General features: G+C 35.5%; 1 protein-coding gene across 1 annotated transcript in view; it reads left to right on the top strand.

Moving 5' to 3' along the window:
* Positions 1–11,367, top strand: part of IL1RAPL1 (interleukin 1 receptor accessory protein like 1) — a 682,102-nt gene extending 670,735 nt beyond the window's left edge. The window contains exons 9-10 of the mRNA XM_040265353.1: positions 7,246–7,416; positions 7,859–11,367. Coding sequence (XP_040121287.1) covers positions 7,246–7,416; positions 7,859–8,577 — 890 coding nt within the window. The 3' untranslated portion in view covers positions 8,578–11,367. The remainder of the gene's footprint in view (positions 1–7,245; positions 7,417–7,858) is intronic.
* Positions 11,368–16,332: the final 4,965 nt, after the last annotated feature.

The raw sequence follows: 16,332 nt of genomic DNA, 5'->3' as shown, positions 1-16,332 counted from the left end.
TACCCCAGTCTCATTTTGGTAATCCATTTGTTGAATAATAGCCTCTGTCACTAATCAGTTTCACATATGTGACTTATAAATATTTGAAAATAAATTTTAAAAAGAAATGGCCACCTGCCAATAACATCTGACAACTATTCAATAGGCATTTAAAGGTTAAAAACTCCCAAAGACCTGAATGTAAATCTCAAGCCATTCATATTATCAGTAAATCTCTTTCCTAGTGCACATTCAATATAGCCACCACCTTCATCTTGATAAGGGAGTCTTCATTCTACATTTTCTTAAAAGCTCTATTGTTCTTAAAAAAAAAATCCATGGATTCTTTGGCTTCTCAGTCCTTCTAAAGAGAATTGACTAATATCTTCTCATATGTCAAAAAGAAAAATGTTTATTTATCATTTTTCTAAACCACTTTTTTTATTCCTGATACAGAGTTCTATATTTTCCTTCTCTCATCAAAATTTCTTAATAATGTTTTTAATTTGTATTTTTATTTTTTCACTCTCCAGAGTCCAAGCTTTTTTCTCCTCAAATACATCTTTTTATAAAACATAGTAGTTGATTCAGTAAATTGAAGGAGAAAATTCTACTGGACTAGTTGTTTGACTTAAAGTAACAAAGCAGCTAGCTAATTGATTAGGTTTGGTATTTTTTGTTTCTCTTTTTACCCCCAGCTTTATTGAGATATAATTGACATATACCATTGTATACGTTCAAGATGTACAATGTGACAATTTGACACACATATACATTGTGAAATGATTGCCACAATAACATTACCTAATATATCCATCACTGCACATAAATATTTCTTTTTGTAGTGAGAACATTTAAGATCTACTCTCTGCCACACTCAAGTATATAATACAGTATTGTTAACCAAGCTTTCTATGTATCCCTAGAAATTATTCTTTTTATAGCTGGAAGTTTATTTATTTTGATCAGCATGTCCCCACTCCCAGCCCTGACAACCACCATTCTACTCTCTTTTTCCATTAGTTCAGCTTTTGCAATTCCACATTGTAAGTGAGACAATTCAATATTTGTCTTTCTCTGTCTGACTTGTTTCACTTAAGCATAATGCCCTCAAGGCCCACCCAAATAAAATAGGTTTCCTTCATTGTTATGGCTGAATAATATTTTACAAAACAATATTCTACTGTGTTCATATTTTATGTTCATATTTTTTGGCCATACCGTGTGTCATGTGGGATCTTTAGTTCCCTGGCCAAGGATCAAACCTGTGCCCCCTGCATTAGGAGCACAGAGTCTTAACCATTGGACTTCCAGGGAAGTCCTCTAGCCTTTATTATGTTGAAGTATTTTCTTTCTACCAACTTTTTGAGAGCTTTTATAATGAAGTTATAAACTGTTTTGTCACATCCTTTTTTCTGAATCTATTGACAGGATCGTATGATCTTTATTCCTCATTCTATTAATGTGGCATACCACATTTATTGATTTGCACATATTGATCCATCCTTGCATCACAGGAATAAATCCCACTTGATCATGTTATATTATCTGTTTAAGGTACAGTTGAATTTGGTTTGCTAGTATTTTGTTGAGAATTTCTGTATCTGTATTCATTAGGGATATTGACTTGTAGTTTTCTTGTAGTATTCTTATCTGGCTTTTGCATCAGGATAATGCTGGCGTCATAAAATTCATTTGCATGTGTTCCCTCCTCTTTTATTTTTTCCTTGGAAGAGTTTGCAAAGGATTACGTTATTTCTTCTTTAAATATTTGGTAGAATTTACCAGCCAAAGTGGTTACTAGCTTGAGAATTTCTGCCCGGTTCTTCTTTATGGTTTCTGTTTCTTTATTAAATGGAAGATCCCCTGGAGAAGGGAGCAACTACCCACTCCAGTATTCTGGCCTGGAGAATTCCATGGACTGCATAGTCCGTGGGATCACAAAGAGCTGGACACAACTTCGTGACTTTCACATTTTATTCATGCATTATTTTCCTGATTTTGTTAAACTGCCTGTATTTATTTTCACTGATTTTCTTTAAGATGATTATTTTTACTTTTTTATCTCACAAGTTGTAGACCTCCATTTCTTAGGTGTTGGTTACTGGCACATTATTACTTTCCTTAGGTGATACCATATTTGCCTGATTCTTTGTGATCCATGTATCCTTGCATTGGTGTCTGTACATTTGAAAAAGCAAATATCTTTTCTAGTCTTTAAAGACTGACTTTAGCAGGTAAAGTTCTTCTGTCTGTTCCCCAGGCCAATGCAATTACTTCCAGAAACCTAATCACTCTGGGTTGGAGCTCAGGTTCATACGGGTCCTGTCTGGTCTCTGGATGGATAGGAATACCTCTAGAACCTCGTTCAGTAGTATAGCACTTGGACAGGTTTTCACTTCAGGATCCACAGTTGTGTCTTCAGTCAGAGGACCTACTACCAGGAGTGTGGATGGGTACGGCTCCCACCAGGTCACTGGGAGGGCTAATACCTGATCATTGGATGGGTCCTTGGATGGGCAGGACTGGCTCTGTGCTGCAGAAGAGAGGATACATGCAAATGATATCTTATTTGACCATCTTGATGACTTCATTCCTACTTTTCTTTTTTTGTGGGACATTACAGTGAGAATCTCTTGAGAATCATGCAAAGAGTAAACCAATGACTATATGAGAACCTATGAATATTATTAGAAAAGTTGGGTATGTCAACTGCTTTCCATCTCTGCAGTCAACAGAATTATACTTGAGGGTTTAAATTACAGAAAATAAAATTTAGAGAATAAAGTTTAGAATAAGATATAGATTGTGGTACTATCCTTCTATGACATTTAATTTGTTTTCAGCTATTTATAAACTTAAGTTGAATTTGAAAGATCACAGTCCTATCCTTTAAAAATCTTAGCATAATTTTGTTTTTTCTATGATTATAAAAAATCTCACATTTTCAATTTCTTATACACATTAAGATTAGTCAATATGCATTCTTACAGACATAAAAAATATCTAAGAGATATTTCCCATGACTCTGATTCAGCAGGTAACTGAGAAAAAAGCAGAAACCTTAGAATCCATACGTTTTTGACTCAAGAAACGTTACTGCATTTAGCATGATATATGACACGGTATTTTCAGTCTGATAATTTTCACATCAGGAGTTTGCTTCTGTTGGTAAATAAATGCCTAGCCCAGTACTGCACTGACATAGACTTTGGGGAGAGAAATTAGATATCAATCAAGTGTCCATTGATTTGAGAAAGGATGCTGCTGTAGCTGCTTGCTAGGGGCCTTTTAGTCCTATTTCTTACCAGAATAACCTCCATGTGAACATCTCCTTTTTACCTGGGGGATATTAGCTTAAATCTTGCAAACTCATCCAGATGACATAAAGAGATAGAAAACTGACTGAGACCACAGTACCTCTTCCTGGGGTTCATTTAATCTTAATATGGTTACTGACTGTATTAGTCTAGGTATGAATTTATCCCCTTTTTGATGAAAGTGTGGATTTTCATGGATTTTCATCTTATTTCTAGATAAAATAGAGTATACACCTTGTAAGTATCAAGTCCCCTTATCATGGAGCTGAGGCTGTAGTGTGTAGGCTTTGTGATACTTCTGATCAGTTACCTGGCAGCTGACTGCAATTCTTTGATACCTTTCAGACCTTGGAGTACCTATGAAAGTGGAAGTGTGGTCACTCAGTCATGTCCGACTCTTTGCAACCCCATGGACTGTAGCCCACCAGGCTCCTCTGTCCATGGAATTCTCCAGGCAAGAATGCTGGAGTGGGTTGCCATTCCCTTCTCCAGAGGGATCTTCACAACCCAGGGACTGAACCCAGGTCTCCTGCATCACAGGCAGATTCTTTACCATTTGAGCTACCTGGGAAGCTCCAATACCTATGCCTGGAGTACCTATACTCTGTTGTAAAGCAGAGTTTCTCAAAGTGTTGTCCCTGGGCTGGCAGCAGTTATCACTTGAGAGTTTTCTATAAATTCCAGTTCTAAGGACCTATTCTAGATATTCTGAATTGAAAACTCGAGGTGGGGCCTATCAGTCTGTATTTTAGCAAGTCTTCCAAATTGTTGCCATTCATGCTTAAGTATGAAAACCACTTTTTCAGAGAAGCTTACAAGGACTCTGAGCCTTCAATGAGTCACAATAAGAAAATACAGTTCAAGATTATTCCAAAGAAACTTTGCTAAACTTTGACCCTGTCACTCCTAGTAATTGCTTGAGGAGTCCAGGCAACTTGGAGTATCACCAAAGCCACCTCTCCTAGGAAAGTCCAAATCTTGAGAAAATCTCTCCATTAGCCATAGATATATGTCACATGATACCCAAATGAGAGGCCATTCATTCATTTAATCAACAGATATGTTTGAGCATCTACTAATCCCTAGTCATATATCTGAATCAAGGATCTTGTGGTCAAAGAAAGATGATAAGATATGAGCACAATAATATAATATGTGGTAAAAGAGATTACTTTCAACTCAAAGATATCAGACTTAAATTGAAAGGAAACCAACTGCAGAGATAGCTGCTGACTTTTTGACAATGGGTAGCCATAAGTATTTTTCAAGCTACCATAAATGTAATCAGTTGTGAGGTTTGAAAAAATAAAATTTCTGATTCTATGTGGAATGGGCCAGAAGAATAAGGAAACAGAGAGGAAAGACCCAATAAAATATAATTATAGCAGCTGAGGAGAGAGTAGGACCTCACCCTGGATGGAAACAATCCAAAGGATTTTTACCAGTGAATGGCTGTGAGATTATTGCTAATGAAAAGAGATAAATGGAACATGCATCTGACATTTAGAGACTATAGACATGAGATTCTTATGTTACTAAAATTTAAGTGAAATAAAACGTGAAGAACAAAGCTTGAGATGGAAAGTTTGTTTGGTTGTGAACATGAGTGCAGGTTACAGGTTCATGAGAAAGAAGACAAGATTGTACATCTAAGTTAGGGAGACATCTACATAGACGTGGTTGTTGACATAATGGGAGAAAAAGAGATTTTTAAGGGAACGTAGGCTGAGAGACAAATGAAACAGGCCACAGAAAACATCTTAAGAAATGACAGCATTTATGAATTGGAAGAGACATGTCCATGGATGAGGCAGGAGAACCAGAAACAGTGTCATGTAAGCAAAAGTGACATCCATCTGGAACTTAATAGTATTGGTGGACCAGTTGTTTACACGTGGTCATAAGTGCTCTGTTCTCTTTGGTGTTCATATCAATCTGGTTTTCAAATGCTTTTGAGCCTATACAAGACAAAAGGTGAAGAATGAGGATCTAGTCATTACCCATCCCAGATTTGGGCAAACTTCAGTACTTTATAGTACTTTGTAAAAATTTAGAAGAGAAATAATCTCAGAAAAAGAATAGTATATGCATGAAATCATTCTGCAATCTTCAATCTGGCTTAAAGAGTCCTCCCATTGGCCCATGACATTTGTACTATTCTTTGCAACATATTCATCCTCTGGAAATAGATTGTGGACTTGTCTACGTCTTCTACTAGACTGGAAGTTACTGACCCATATTGTGAAGGAAGATTTTATATCATAGATATGGCATATGATTATCTAATAAATGGACATTTTAATTAAATATTAACTGGTATTATATTGTAGCTTTATTGTGTGCTATTTTCTATTATTTCTTACTCAAGTATTTACATCAACAAAGTGGTACCACTATAGACCACTGGCATATCTGCATAGACATGGTATAATAAATATAATTATCATTTTTGTGATAATTGAATTGCTGTGTACAACTATATCCTGCTTAAAGAATAAAGAAAATGCCAAATACCCAAATATGACATGATTGGGATGATTACTTTTTTTTATTACCTGAAAGTTGCTTTTTAAAATTTTTCCATAGCTACAGGTTTTTACTTTCCCAGGGATCCTATAGTAGAGTTGCTAGTTTCTTATATGCCTGTGTTAACTTTAAGTGAAGTGAACAGTTCTCTGAGTTTTCCATAATAAGCTATAGAATGACTTCTAGGTAGTTCAGGATTATCAGACTTCTAAATGAACATACATATGTACCTTCAGAAGTGAGTTTTAGTGTCTTTGAAGTCAAAAGGAGTGTCCCAGAGCCACCCAGAGCAAGTCATGGATGCCCCTGTATCTTTGATATTTTATGCCCCAAATATTTTAAGTTTTCTATACCAAATGCCAAGATCCTTTTGTTCTGAAATATAAGTGTTTCAACTCAACTTGATCTAATAATCAAATAATACAATGACAATCATCAAGGAAGCACAAAAGAGACCTAAGCATATTGATATTGATAGACACAGCCTACTGATAGTATTTAGAATTGAGGTGAATTATGAATCCTGATATCACACTCTGAAAAGGAAATTGACAGATGAGATTCTGCCGAAGATCAATGACTTCTTGTTGTAAGAAAAAACAAATGAGAATTTTGGGATGTTTATGCTAAGGTAAAGAAAATACACAATAGTAGTCAGCAAATATTTTAAGGGTTCGCATGTAAAAATGGAGAAGAATGAGGAAAGAAATCAAATTTTAGGACTAAGTTTAATTCGTTTTTTTTTATAATTTTTGATTCTTTCAGTCAAACTGATTAACATGATGAAATAAAATTAGGCAGTAATTTACATGTAAGATAAGTGAAGATCAGGAAAACAATATGTTTTTCTATAATAATTCAGCATATTAATAGTCTTAATACTGAACTCCAAGAACCAGCTCCCAGAGAAAAATTAATTATTCCAAGTTTTGTTTTAGCTTTTCCCCAAAAGAAAATCAGCATAATGCACACAACCTAAAAACTATTCCTCAAGCCAGCCAAGCCAATTTCAATTTTCTTTCTTTTTTTTCAACAGGGTAAAATCATCAAAGGAAGGATTAGATGAAATGTACCATTACATAGAATAAGAACATATTATCCAAATATGTGGCTATTATAAGCTGTCAAAATTCTCTATGATCTGTGCATCAAAAATGTTTAATGTTAACATTTCATTGCTGTTTTCATTAATTTTTCTCCTACTGTCTTAATAACAACAAAATGTAACTCCTTTATACCCCCAAATTCATTCCACGATACTTGGCATTATTGAATTATTGATGAAAATTAATAAAAACTTCTTCCTCTGGTCTCCCAGAAGTGGGACATTTGGAGATACTTATGAAATAAGGTGATTGTTCTCATGTCCTATTGCTTTCTTTGTAGTGACTTCAGCTTTACTCTGTAATGTTCTTGACAGATAATAAAGATTACGATGCATACTTATCATATACCAAAGTGGATCCCGACCAGTGGAATCAAGAGACTGGGGAAGAAGAACGCTTTGCTCTTGAAATCCTTCCTGATATGCTTGAAAAGCATTATGGATATAAGTTGTTTATACCAGATAGAGATTTAATCCCAACTGGAAGTAAGTTAATGTTTTCATTTAAGAGTGTGCGTGTCCTTGTATCTGTCTGTGTAGTCATCATTTTTAGACAAAATTTTAACTTTTGCTTCTTCTACATCTGTCAGTTTCTCAAGAAAGAAATGGCATGATATGTTCAAATGAAAAATAAGTTTTGATACCCCTGAGGAAGCCACTTCCACTATTCTATAAAGCGTCTCATATTATGAGCCTTGACATTTTAAAAAACCAAATGAGAGATTTGTACCTGGGAAAATATTTCAATCACTGAGAGAAGCAAAAGCCCCATCCTCTATTCTAAGTGATCATTGGCTGTTTTCATCTTCTCAAGGGTTTACCTAACAACCAACAATTCTCATTTTCATGTGTGAAAGAGAATCCATTGGGGCTTTCTGGACCAAATGTTCAATTTACTTATTCTGATAAACCCTTTTCTCTGTTGTAGCATACATTGAAGATGTGGCAAGGTGTGTAGATCAGAGCAAGCGGCTGATTATTGTCATGACCCCAAATTACGTAGTCAGAAGAGGCTGGAGCATTTTTGAGCTGGAGACCAGACTTCGAAACATGCTTGTGACTGGAGAAATTAAAGTGATACTCATCGAGTGCAGTGAACTACGAGGAATTATGAACTACCAGGAGGTGGAGGCCCTCAAGCACACCATCAAGCTCCTGACCGTTATTAAGTGGCATGGACCAAAATGCAACAAGTTGAACTCTAAGTTCTGGAAACGTTTACAATACGAAATGCCTTTTAAGAGGATAGAACCCATTACACATGAGCAGGCTTTAGATGTTAGTGAGCAGGGGCCTTTTGGGGAGCTGCAGACTGTCTCAGCCATCTCCATGGCTGCCGCCACCTCCACAGCTCTAGCCACTGCCCATCCAGATCTCCGATCCACCTTTCACAACACTTACCATTCACAAATGCGTCAGAAACACTACTACCGAAGCTACGAGTATGACGTACCTCCTACTGGCACCCTGCCTCTTACCTCCATAGGCAATCAGCATACCTATTGTAACATCCCTATGACACTCATCAACGGGCAGCGGCCACAGACAAAATCGAGCAGGGAGCAGAATCCAGACGAGGCCCACACAAACAGTGCCATCCTGCCGCTGTTGCCACGGGAGACCAGTATATCCAGTGTGATCTGGTGACAGAAAAGCAAGGGACACCCTGTCCCTGGGAGTTTGAGTAGAGTCTGCAGTCCAGTGCCTGGAACTAAATCCTCGACTGCTGCTGTTTAAAAAACAAAAACAAAAACATGCATTACAATCTCTAGAACATGAGGAAAAACAGGGTCTTGTACATATGTTTTTTGCAATTTCTTTGTAGCATCAGTGTCTTCCTGTTTTACCATGTCTCTTACCATTACATTTTTTGACTTTGTTTTATATGTCATTGGAATTTGTAAATTTACCTTTTTTTAAAGAAGAGACTTATGTATAGATAGAAACCCCTTTTTTGCTTCATTAGTTTAGTTTTAGAATGGGTTTTTATTTCCTTTCCTTGATTTTTGTTTTGCTTTTAACATTTCCTTGGGGTGCTTGGACAAATCTATCCGATGGGACAAGGAGCACCGGATCCTCTCTTGGGTTCTACCTAGGATCAGCAGGGCCATGTGGGCCTTCAGAAAGCAGTGCAACGAATGCCAGCATTGCCACTTGGGAAAAAAAAAAAAATGAGAACACTTGCTCATAGGAGGGCCCCACCAATCAGAGCCCTGAATCTCTTCCTTGTCCCTCCTCATTCCCCACCTCTACCCTTCTAATGGCGGCATGACGTGTAAACTCTGAGAAGGGGTAGGGGGGTGGGGTCTAACTGTCTTAACATTTAATTCACTGCTCGTCAGAATACACTCCAGACCCAAAAGTGTGCTAGTCACTTGACAGTGACCACTACAGAGTGCTAAGAAGAGAAGATCAAGGGCATGAAAATGGGGGAGAGTGTGCTGTTTCCGTTTTTTAAATGAGTTGATGTACCCTTATATAAATATATATATATATATATAAACACAGAACAAAACAAAAGAAACAAAAACAAAAAAGAAACAAAAAAAAAAAAAACAAACAAAACAAAAAAAAAAAAACAAAAAAATCAAGCCCTATATTTGATCACTTCCTGGAAAGGCATGAATGTGTTTGTGGCTGTTTTTGTTTACTATTCTACTTCCTCTTTTCCCTCTATGATTTTCTGCAAATGAGATTATGTGCAAATGCCAGGCAAGTTAATTCAAAAGGGTGAATCAACACAAGTCAAAATGAAATTGACATTGAAGGCTTCCAAACCAAAGGGAAGGACAGGATGTGTCATCAAAATATGTTTTGTCACCTTGTATTATAGAAAGTGTTATTTTATAAAGATTCAGTGCAAATCTGTGAAATTTATTATGGGGTCCCCTTGTACTTAAATGTTACTTCACTGTATTTAATTTTCAGTGCTATAATCAGAATCAAGTGTTTGGTTTCAGTTTGTGAACATAAGCAACACTTATTAATCTCAAAGTGTTTATATAAGAACTCAGGAGGTCAAACATATGAATACCAACAGAAATCAGTATTTTCAAAATAAAGATTATTTACACAAAATAGTTTTTAAATTAGATGAGAAAGTATTTAAAATAATTTTACTGTATAAAGAATTAGTTTTATTTTAACTGTATAATTCTGTCAGAAACAGAAAGCTGATGCTCCCAGGAAATTCATCTCTTACCATTTAGCTTTATGTTTGAAATCAATGACATAAGTAGCTAATACATATTCATGTTGAAAATGATACAAAATCAATCCTAAGGGAACTTGCAGAGGGCAAAATTGCTAAAGGGAAATATTACCTAAGTAGCTTTTAGTTTTTAAAAAAAATCAATGTGATGAAAACACTGATAATAGAACTTACGCATTACTTTAGTGATTCAATGTAGGAACTTCCATTCCAGCCATTGTCCGTGGGCTTGTGTAGTGACTATTGTATGTTTGGTTTATTCCTACCACCATATAATGAGAAAACAATTCTACAGTTTTGGTCACAATACTAAGGTATGAGTTGGCCACACACACAAAAATGTAAACTTCAGTAGAGTTCATTGGTGAGGGTAAAATTGAATTGCAAATGTATGAGAGATGATTATAAGAATTTTGTAAAGCTGCAAATATCTCATGTTTGTGTGACAAGGTAAAGGAGCTTTAGGATGTGCGTTGGTTTTTATTTGCTTAAAAAAATGTTTATTTCCCTGACAACTTGCCTGGGTCCTTGTCCACAATCTGTTCTTTTTATTCCCGTGCTCCCCTTGGACCTGTGTCACATTTTCACAAACCAGAACTGAAGCTGCAAGGACACATAAACGTTAAGGTCAGCTTTGCACATTGGGTTATTTTCAGAATTCAAGAAGGCCATTGTTTATAATATGGACACCTGTCAGGGACTGGTAGCAGTGACCTCACTGGACTGGATTCCAGATTCCCCCAGTGCTCAGAAAACTGTAAACATAGCAATGGCCTGGTTTATTTCTTTGTTGTTGTTTGTTTTTTAATTTTTTAAAATGCACGATGGAAGTGTGGAATAACTGTAGAGGAAGTATTCAGACCACAGTCATATTTTAGGCATCCATAGGTGTTAATTTAGCTGCATTGGGAGTACATTTTTTGTTCGATTTTTAGTGTAGATTTAAGCACTTTGAATAGCATGATTCAGGGGTTGATGGGTAATATTCGATATTCTCACAACTTAAAAAATGCTTTTCTTTTTCCTCTAATGCTTTGTCATATTTCTAGAAAATCAGTGGAAGAAGAAGTTCTCTGTGGCTTTAGAAACATTCCTCCCGAGTATTCTCTATCAGCTACACGTGAGAACAAATGAAGGGAACTGTCATGTGTTCACGTGCTCTATGTTTAACAAAAGTTATGTTAGAATTCACAATAAAGAGAGAAAAAAAATGTATTTCCCTAGTGCTTAGGTTTCATCCTTCTCTTTTTTCTGTGGGGGCTGTGGGGGATAAGAATATTCTAGTTGTAAAAACACAGTTGAAAGTATGAATTTGTTAGCCAAGCTGAGGGAGATAATGGACATCTGGACTTGGATATGTGTGATGTTTGGTATTGTTTGTTTTTCATCATTTGCTACTCAGACTGCAAGTGACATGTTACGGATTCCTAAGTCCACCTGGTTTTTTAATGTAACCTCTACTTGCTGCCTATGAGCGTCCTACCCTTTATACTGGTGCTCAACTCTTTGATTATTTAATTTGTAATCCATTCCTTAGGTCTTCTGTGGGCAGAGAAGGATTTTGCGTCTCATGCAGCCAGCTGATTTAAGATCAAGTATATGAAATAAATCCGAGACACAATAACCTAAGATACCTGAACCTACTCTATTTCTATAGCTAAATCCCTGATTGTTTCAGTCAACTGTTTTGTGTTACTTTCTTCATAGTATATGCATTTGAACCCTATTGACTTAAATACGTAAATACTTCTTCCTTATTTCATTACTATTTAGCATTTTATAACAAAAACAGATATTAACTGAGAGCTGACCCTAAACGCCAAGTAAGTTTTGTTTATCCTAGAATAGTCATTAACTTTGACAGGTACCACTTAAGTAAATTAAGATCACCACTTCTAAGAAAACATTCATTCGTATATTTGTAAATTATTTTCAAGTTCTGGATGCCCTAGTTCTCCTTTTTGTAAGAAGTATTTTTCATCTTGTGCTTAATTTCTTTCTTGTTTTAATTTAGTTTAAGTTTATAGTATTAGTCCCAGAAGAAAGCTTATTGAAATTCAAAGATCACTGATACCATGCAAGCAAAATGACAGACTGGAACTAAGAGAACATAGAGACACAAGCAGAAAATCCCTTAGTGTTTCTGATCTGAACTTACTTGATCATTATTTCCGTTATTAAATGGGTTAGAAATTCTATCTACAGACACATACTCCCTAAAGAATTACTAAAGAATTTTTTTAACAACATATACAGTTATTACAAAGAGATGATGATGCAACTGAGTTCCCTAAAAGGAGCAACTTGTCAATGGAAGCAGAGCTATTCCTTGCCTTATCACTAACCCTTCCCACTTTATTATTCTGAACAAAGAAAGCAACCAACAGTCAAATTTGCATTATCCGTAACAATAGACCTTAAAGGTGGGTTTAAGGACACCTTAAGTATGTTAGACTGATTAAAGGAAATAAGGAAACACTTGAAATTCCAGACAGAATTGTGAAAATATACAAAACTGTGTTTTCTGGGATGTAAGTCTCAAAGTCATCCATCACCTAAAAAGCTATGATATTTGGATATAAAGCATGTTCTCTGAAACTGACATTGAGATAAACCACGTGTCTTGCAGGCACTGTTATGGCTACTATTTCTTACCTTCATTCATGAAAATTCAGGGAATGATTATTGTTCTTTTAACGGAGGCAATTCCGACATGACCCAACTTTGTGGGAGACTTGGTTTATAGTGAGGCAAAACTTAGATGACCAAGTAATTCACACCCATATAAATGAGAGTTGATAGTTTATTCATTTCTTAATTTACTCAAAAGATAACTGAGGGGTAGGGAATGTGAAATCATGCAATTTGGCATGATGCCTTATGTCATTAAACTTTTTTCTGGGTTGGTTTAATTGTTTTCCTACAACAAAATTAAAAAGAAATAACTTAGTGCAAGAGTAGAACAAACAACCATTTGACATGTTTTTCCAAAGGGACCCGGTTTTCTTATGCTAAGATTTAGAGCTGGTTATATACTTGGTTTTCAGCAACTGAGTTTATGCCAGTTTCAGGATTTATGATATAACTTTGGGGCAATATGAAGAATTTTGAGAATGAACTGACGTGGTTATTTCAAGTTTTACTTTTTGCTCCTGGTGGGCAGCAAGATGAAAGTTGGTGCTATGTTAATTAAGATACTGTCACAAGGGATTGTAAGACCTGCCTCAGTGTGAGTAAAGAGGAGGACAATGATGGTGATGATGATGATTTAATCCTAATCTTCTCTGTTTTGTCATCATCAAACTTCAGTCACATGTATAGAAAATGCCCAGACTGAAAAGAAAGAACTCAGCTCTGATTTTTCCATCAAGTATTTCTTCCTTCCAGGCTCAGAACACAAAACATCTCTACAAATAAGAGACATAAAAAGAAAAATTTTCTTCTGCCCTCTAGGAAGTGCCCCTCTAAAGTCTCTGAGTCCACTGACAAACTCATGTTTCTGAATTTTTCACTGACATAAGTAAGGCACTGTTGTTTTTCTACCATTCACTACCTTAACTACCTTCACAATACATCCCCCAGCGTCCACAGCCTGGAAAATCTTTTTCTAACAAAGACAAGTCATTATACTGTATTTCCTCCACTACTAAATGAGTAGAAATCAAAGAACTGCACATGAACTTGAGACTCTTACATGTAATATTGATGTTGTGTAAATTTCAGTCTTCATAGTCCAGATAACCTTAAGTTTCAAAGGGCATGCTGGTCATTAAAAAAAAAAAAGATTTAATGTAAAATGACATATTACATAGTGCATGAACATGTGGCGAAGTAATTTGGATCTATCCTTACTAGTCAATGAGAGTCTAAATTTGGGGAGATTGGATGTGAGTGTTTTAGGTTAATTCTCAACTGGGATGAAGACATCTTTCTGTTAGTAAACGTGGACAGTTGTCCATAAACCTCGCAACATATGCTCCTGGTAGCTAGAATCCTTAGTGTGTTTTTTCCACTGAAGTAGTGGAGATATGTTCATATAATCTGCTATTAAATTGTAAAAACTTTCACATTTTCAGAGTTTGAGAGAACCCAAATAGGAAAATGAATTTGGTCATTTTCCTCTGCTGGTGTTCAAATCAAATTTTAAACTCAGACGCTTTCAGATATGTTCAACAGTCAGTAAAAAGTGCATTTTCCATAGTGTTTCCCTTTAGTTTGCCTACCCTCTTTGATTTTGTACAATCTAGAATGTATGTAACATGCGTAGGTGATGGAGGCGCTCCTTTTTTTCTTAGAATACTTACAATTATATATTTGGTTTTGCTTTGACTAGCAATAGGACAATAGACAAATACAAGTGTAAAAATGAGAAATTTTAAACTTGAATTATAATTTGTGTTTTATAGTCGTTTCATAAGTCTGTTGCTCTCTATGAGTATGCTCTCTATATATCCTGTAAAAATAAATTTATATGTTACATAGAAATTCAAGAAATTAAATTATTTATTAAGCTACATATGTTTCTTCTGGTTTCTACCTGATCATAGATGAAAATAAATTAAATAATGTGTTGTTGGAACCTATGTAAGTACCTTCGTTAATTTGACAACTCTTGTTATATTTCTCTTTCCCTCTCTGTTTATGTCTGTATATGCTTAAAATTCTTAGACATAATTCATATTAAGATTATGGAGAAAGGGACTTAAGAAATGGCCAACTGGCTGAACAAAAAGAAAAACTTTGTTAAAAACTCAAGTTCACTTACAATCCTTCTTTATTTTCTTCACTTCTCAATTTTTGAAAAATTTGAGTCACAAATTCAATCTCTTAAAAGTTATTATCATGTTAATGATCTTTTCAAGGTTAAATTCTGCATTTTCCTTTCATCTATTTCATACAATCCTTTGAGGAACAGAAATGAAAGGGATGGTAACATGTAAATCTTCTTTGCTGCTTCTTTTCCTTACTTCTTGATCCCCAGGTATTTTATTCCTTTCTTTTTAAGGTACCACTCACATAAGGACGGGCTTCCCAGGTGGTGCTAGTGGTAAAGAACCTGCCTGCCAGTGCAGGAGACATAAGAGTTGTGGGTTCAATCCCTGGGTCAGGAAGATCCCCTGGAGGAGGAAATGGCAACCCACTCCAGTATTCTTGCCTAGAAAAACCACATGGACGCAAAAGCCTGGTGGGCTACAGTCCATGGGATCACAGAGAGTCAGAGACGACTTAGCGACTGAGTATGCACGTACGTAAGGACCTTAAAATAAAGTCCCCTCAGGTAATATTGTAAAATGATCAACATCTTTAATCAGTGTGTGTTTTTTTTTCCCCAACTCGGTTTCCACCTAGTTGTCGTGCATACTTACTCCTAAAAGGAAATATTTTTGCCCTTTTCATTTTATGTTAAAGATAAATAAAATTGTTATTTATTTATTTGGGGGAGGGGAAAAGTGGTAAATCTTTCCATCACAAGGATAACAAGTGAATAACCATAAACCTTTTAGAATAAATGGGCTGTTTCGGCAAAATTCATATCTTAGCACAGCCTTTTAAGAAGCACTTATTAAAGATGAAGCAGAGATAAGTTATTATGAAAAATGGAAAGTAATATTTTTTAAAACTTAAGATTATTTCAGATTGAATGTCAAAGTAATTGATAAATTTAAAATTTCATAAAGTCATTTCTACCTCAATAGGGTTTTTCAGTGTGAAAAAAATAACTTCTACTGAGAGAGTAAAATGTTGTATGAGTTATGACTCAGTGTATATTTTATATATTATATTTTAAATTGTGAGTCATAGGAACTGACCTATTGTTAAAAATACCAGGGGAGAACTCTATAGTTGAAGAACATTTGGGACTATGTGTGCGCATTACACACACACATACACACACACACATAAATTCTCAGAAACTTTGGATTACACTCATATTATTAACAACTGGTTAAAAAACTGATACTCATGAAACATCTTTCTTATTTCTAGAAGACTGCTAATTGATATCAGATCCGCATCTACTGGAAAAATAGAAACATACAATGAGGCAAATATTCAGAAAATTAAAATAGTAGTAACCCAATCACTTAGTGCTGTCGGATTTTTATCATGTATGTATGCCTGTAGAGTAAGGCAAGCAAATTCGTTGATTAAGCTTACATTTTCAATCACTGTTTAATGCCCAGTGATAC

Source organism: Oryx dammah, unplaced genomic scaffold (assembly GCF_014754425.2).
Source record: "Oryx dammah isolate SB20612 unplaced genomic scaffold, SCBI_Odam_1.1 HiC_scaffold_23, whole genome shotgun sequence".
Classification (NCBI taxonomy): Eukaryota; Metazoa; Chordata; class Mammalia; order Artiodactyla; family Bovidae; genus Oryx; species Oryx dammah.
This window is presented reverse-complemented; position numbering and strand designations above follow the sequence as displayed.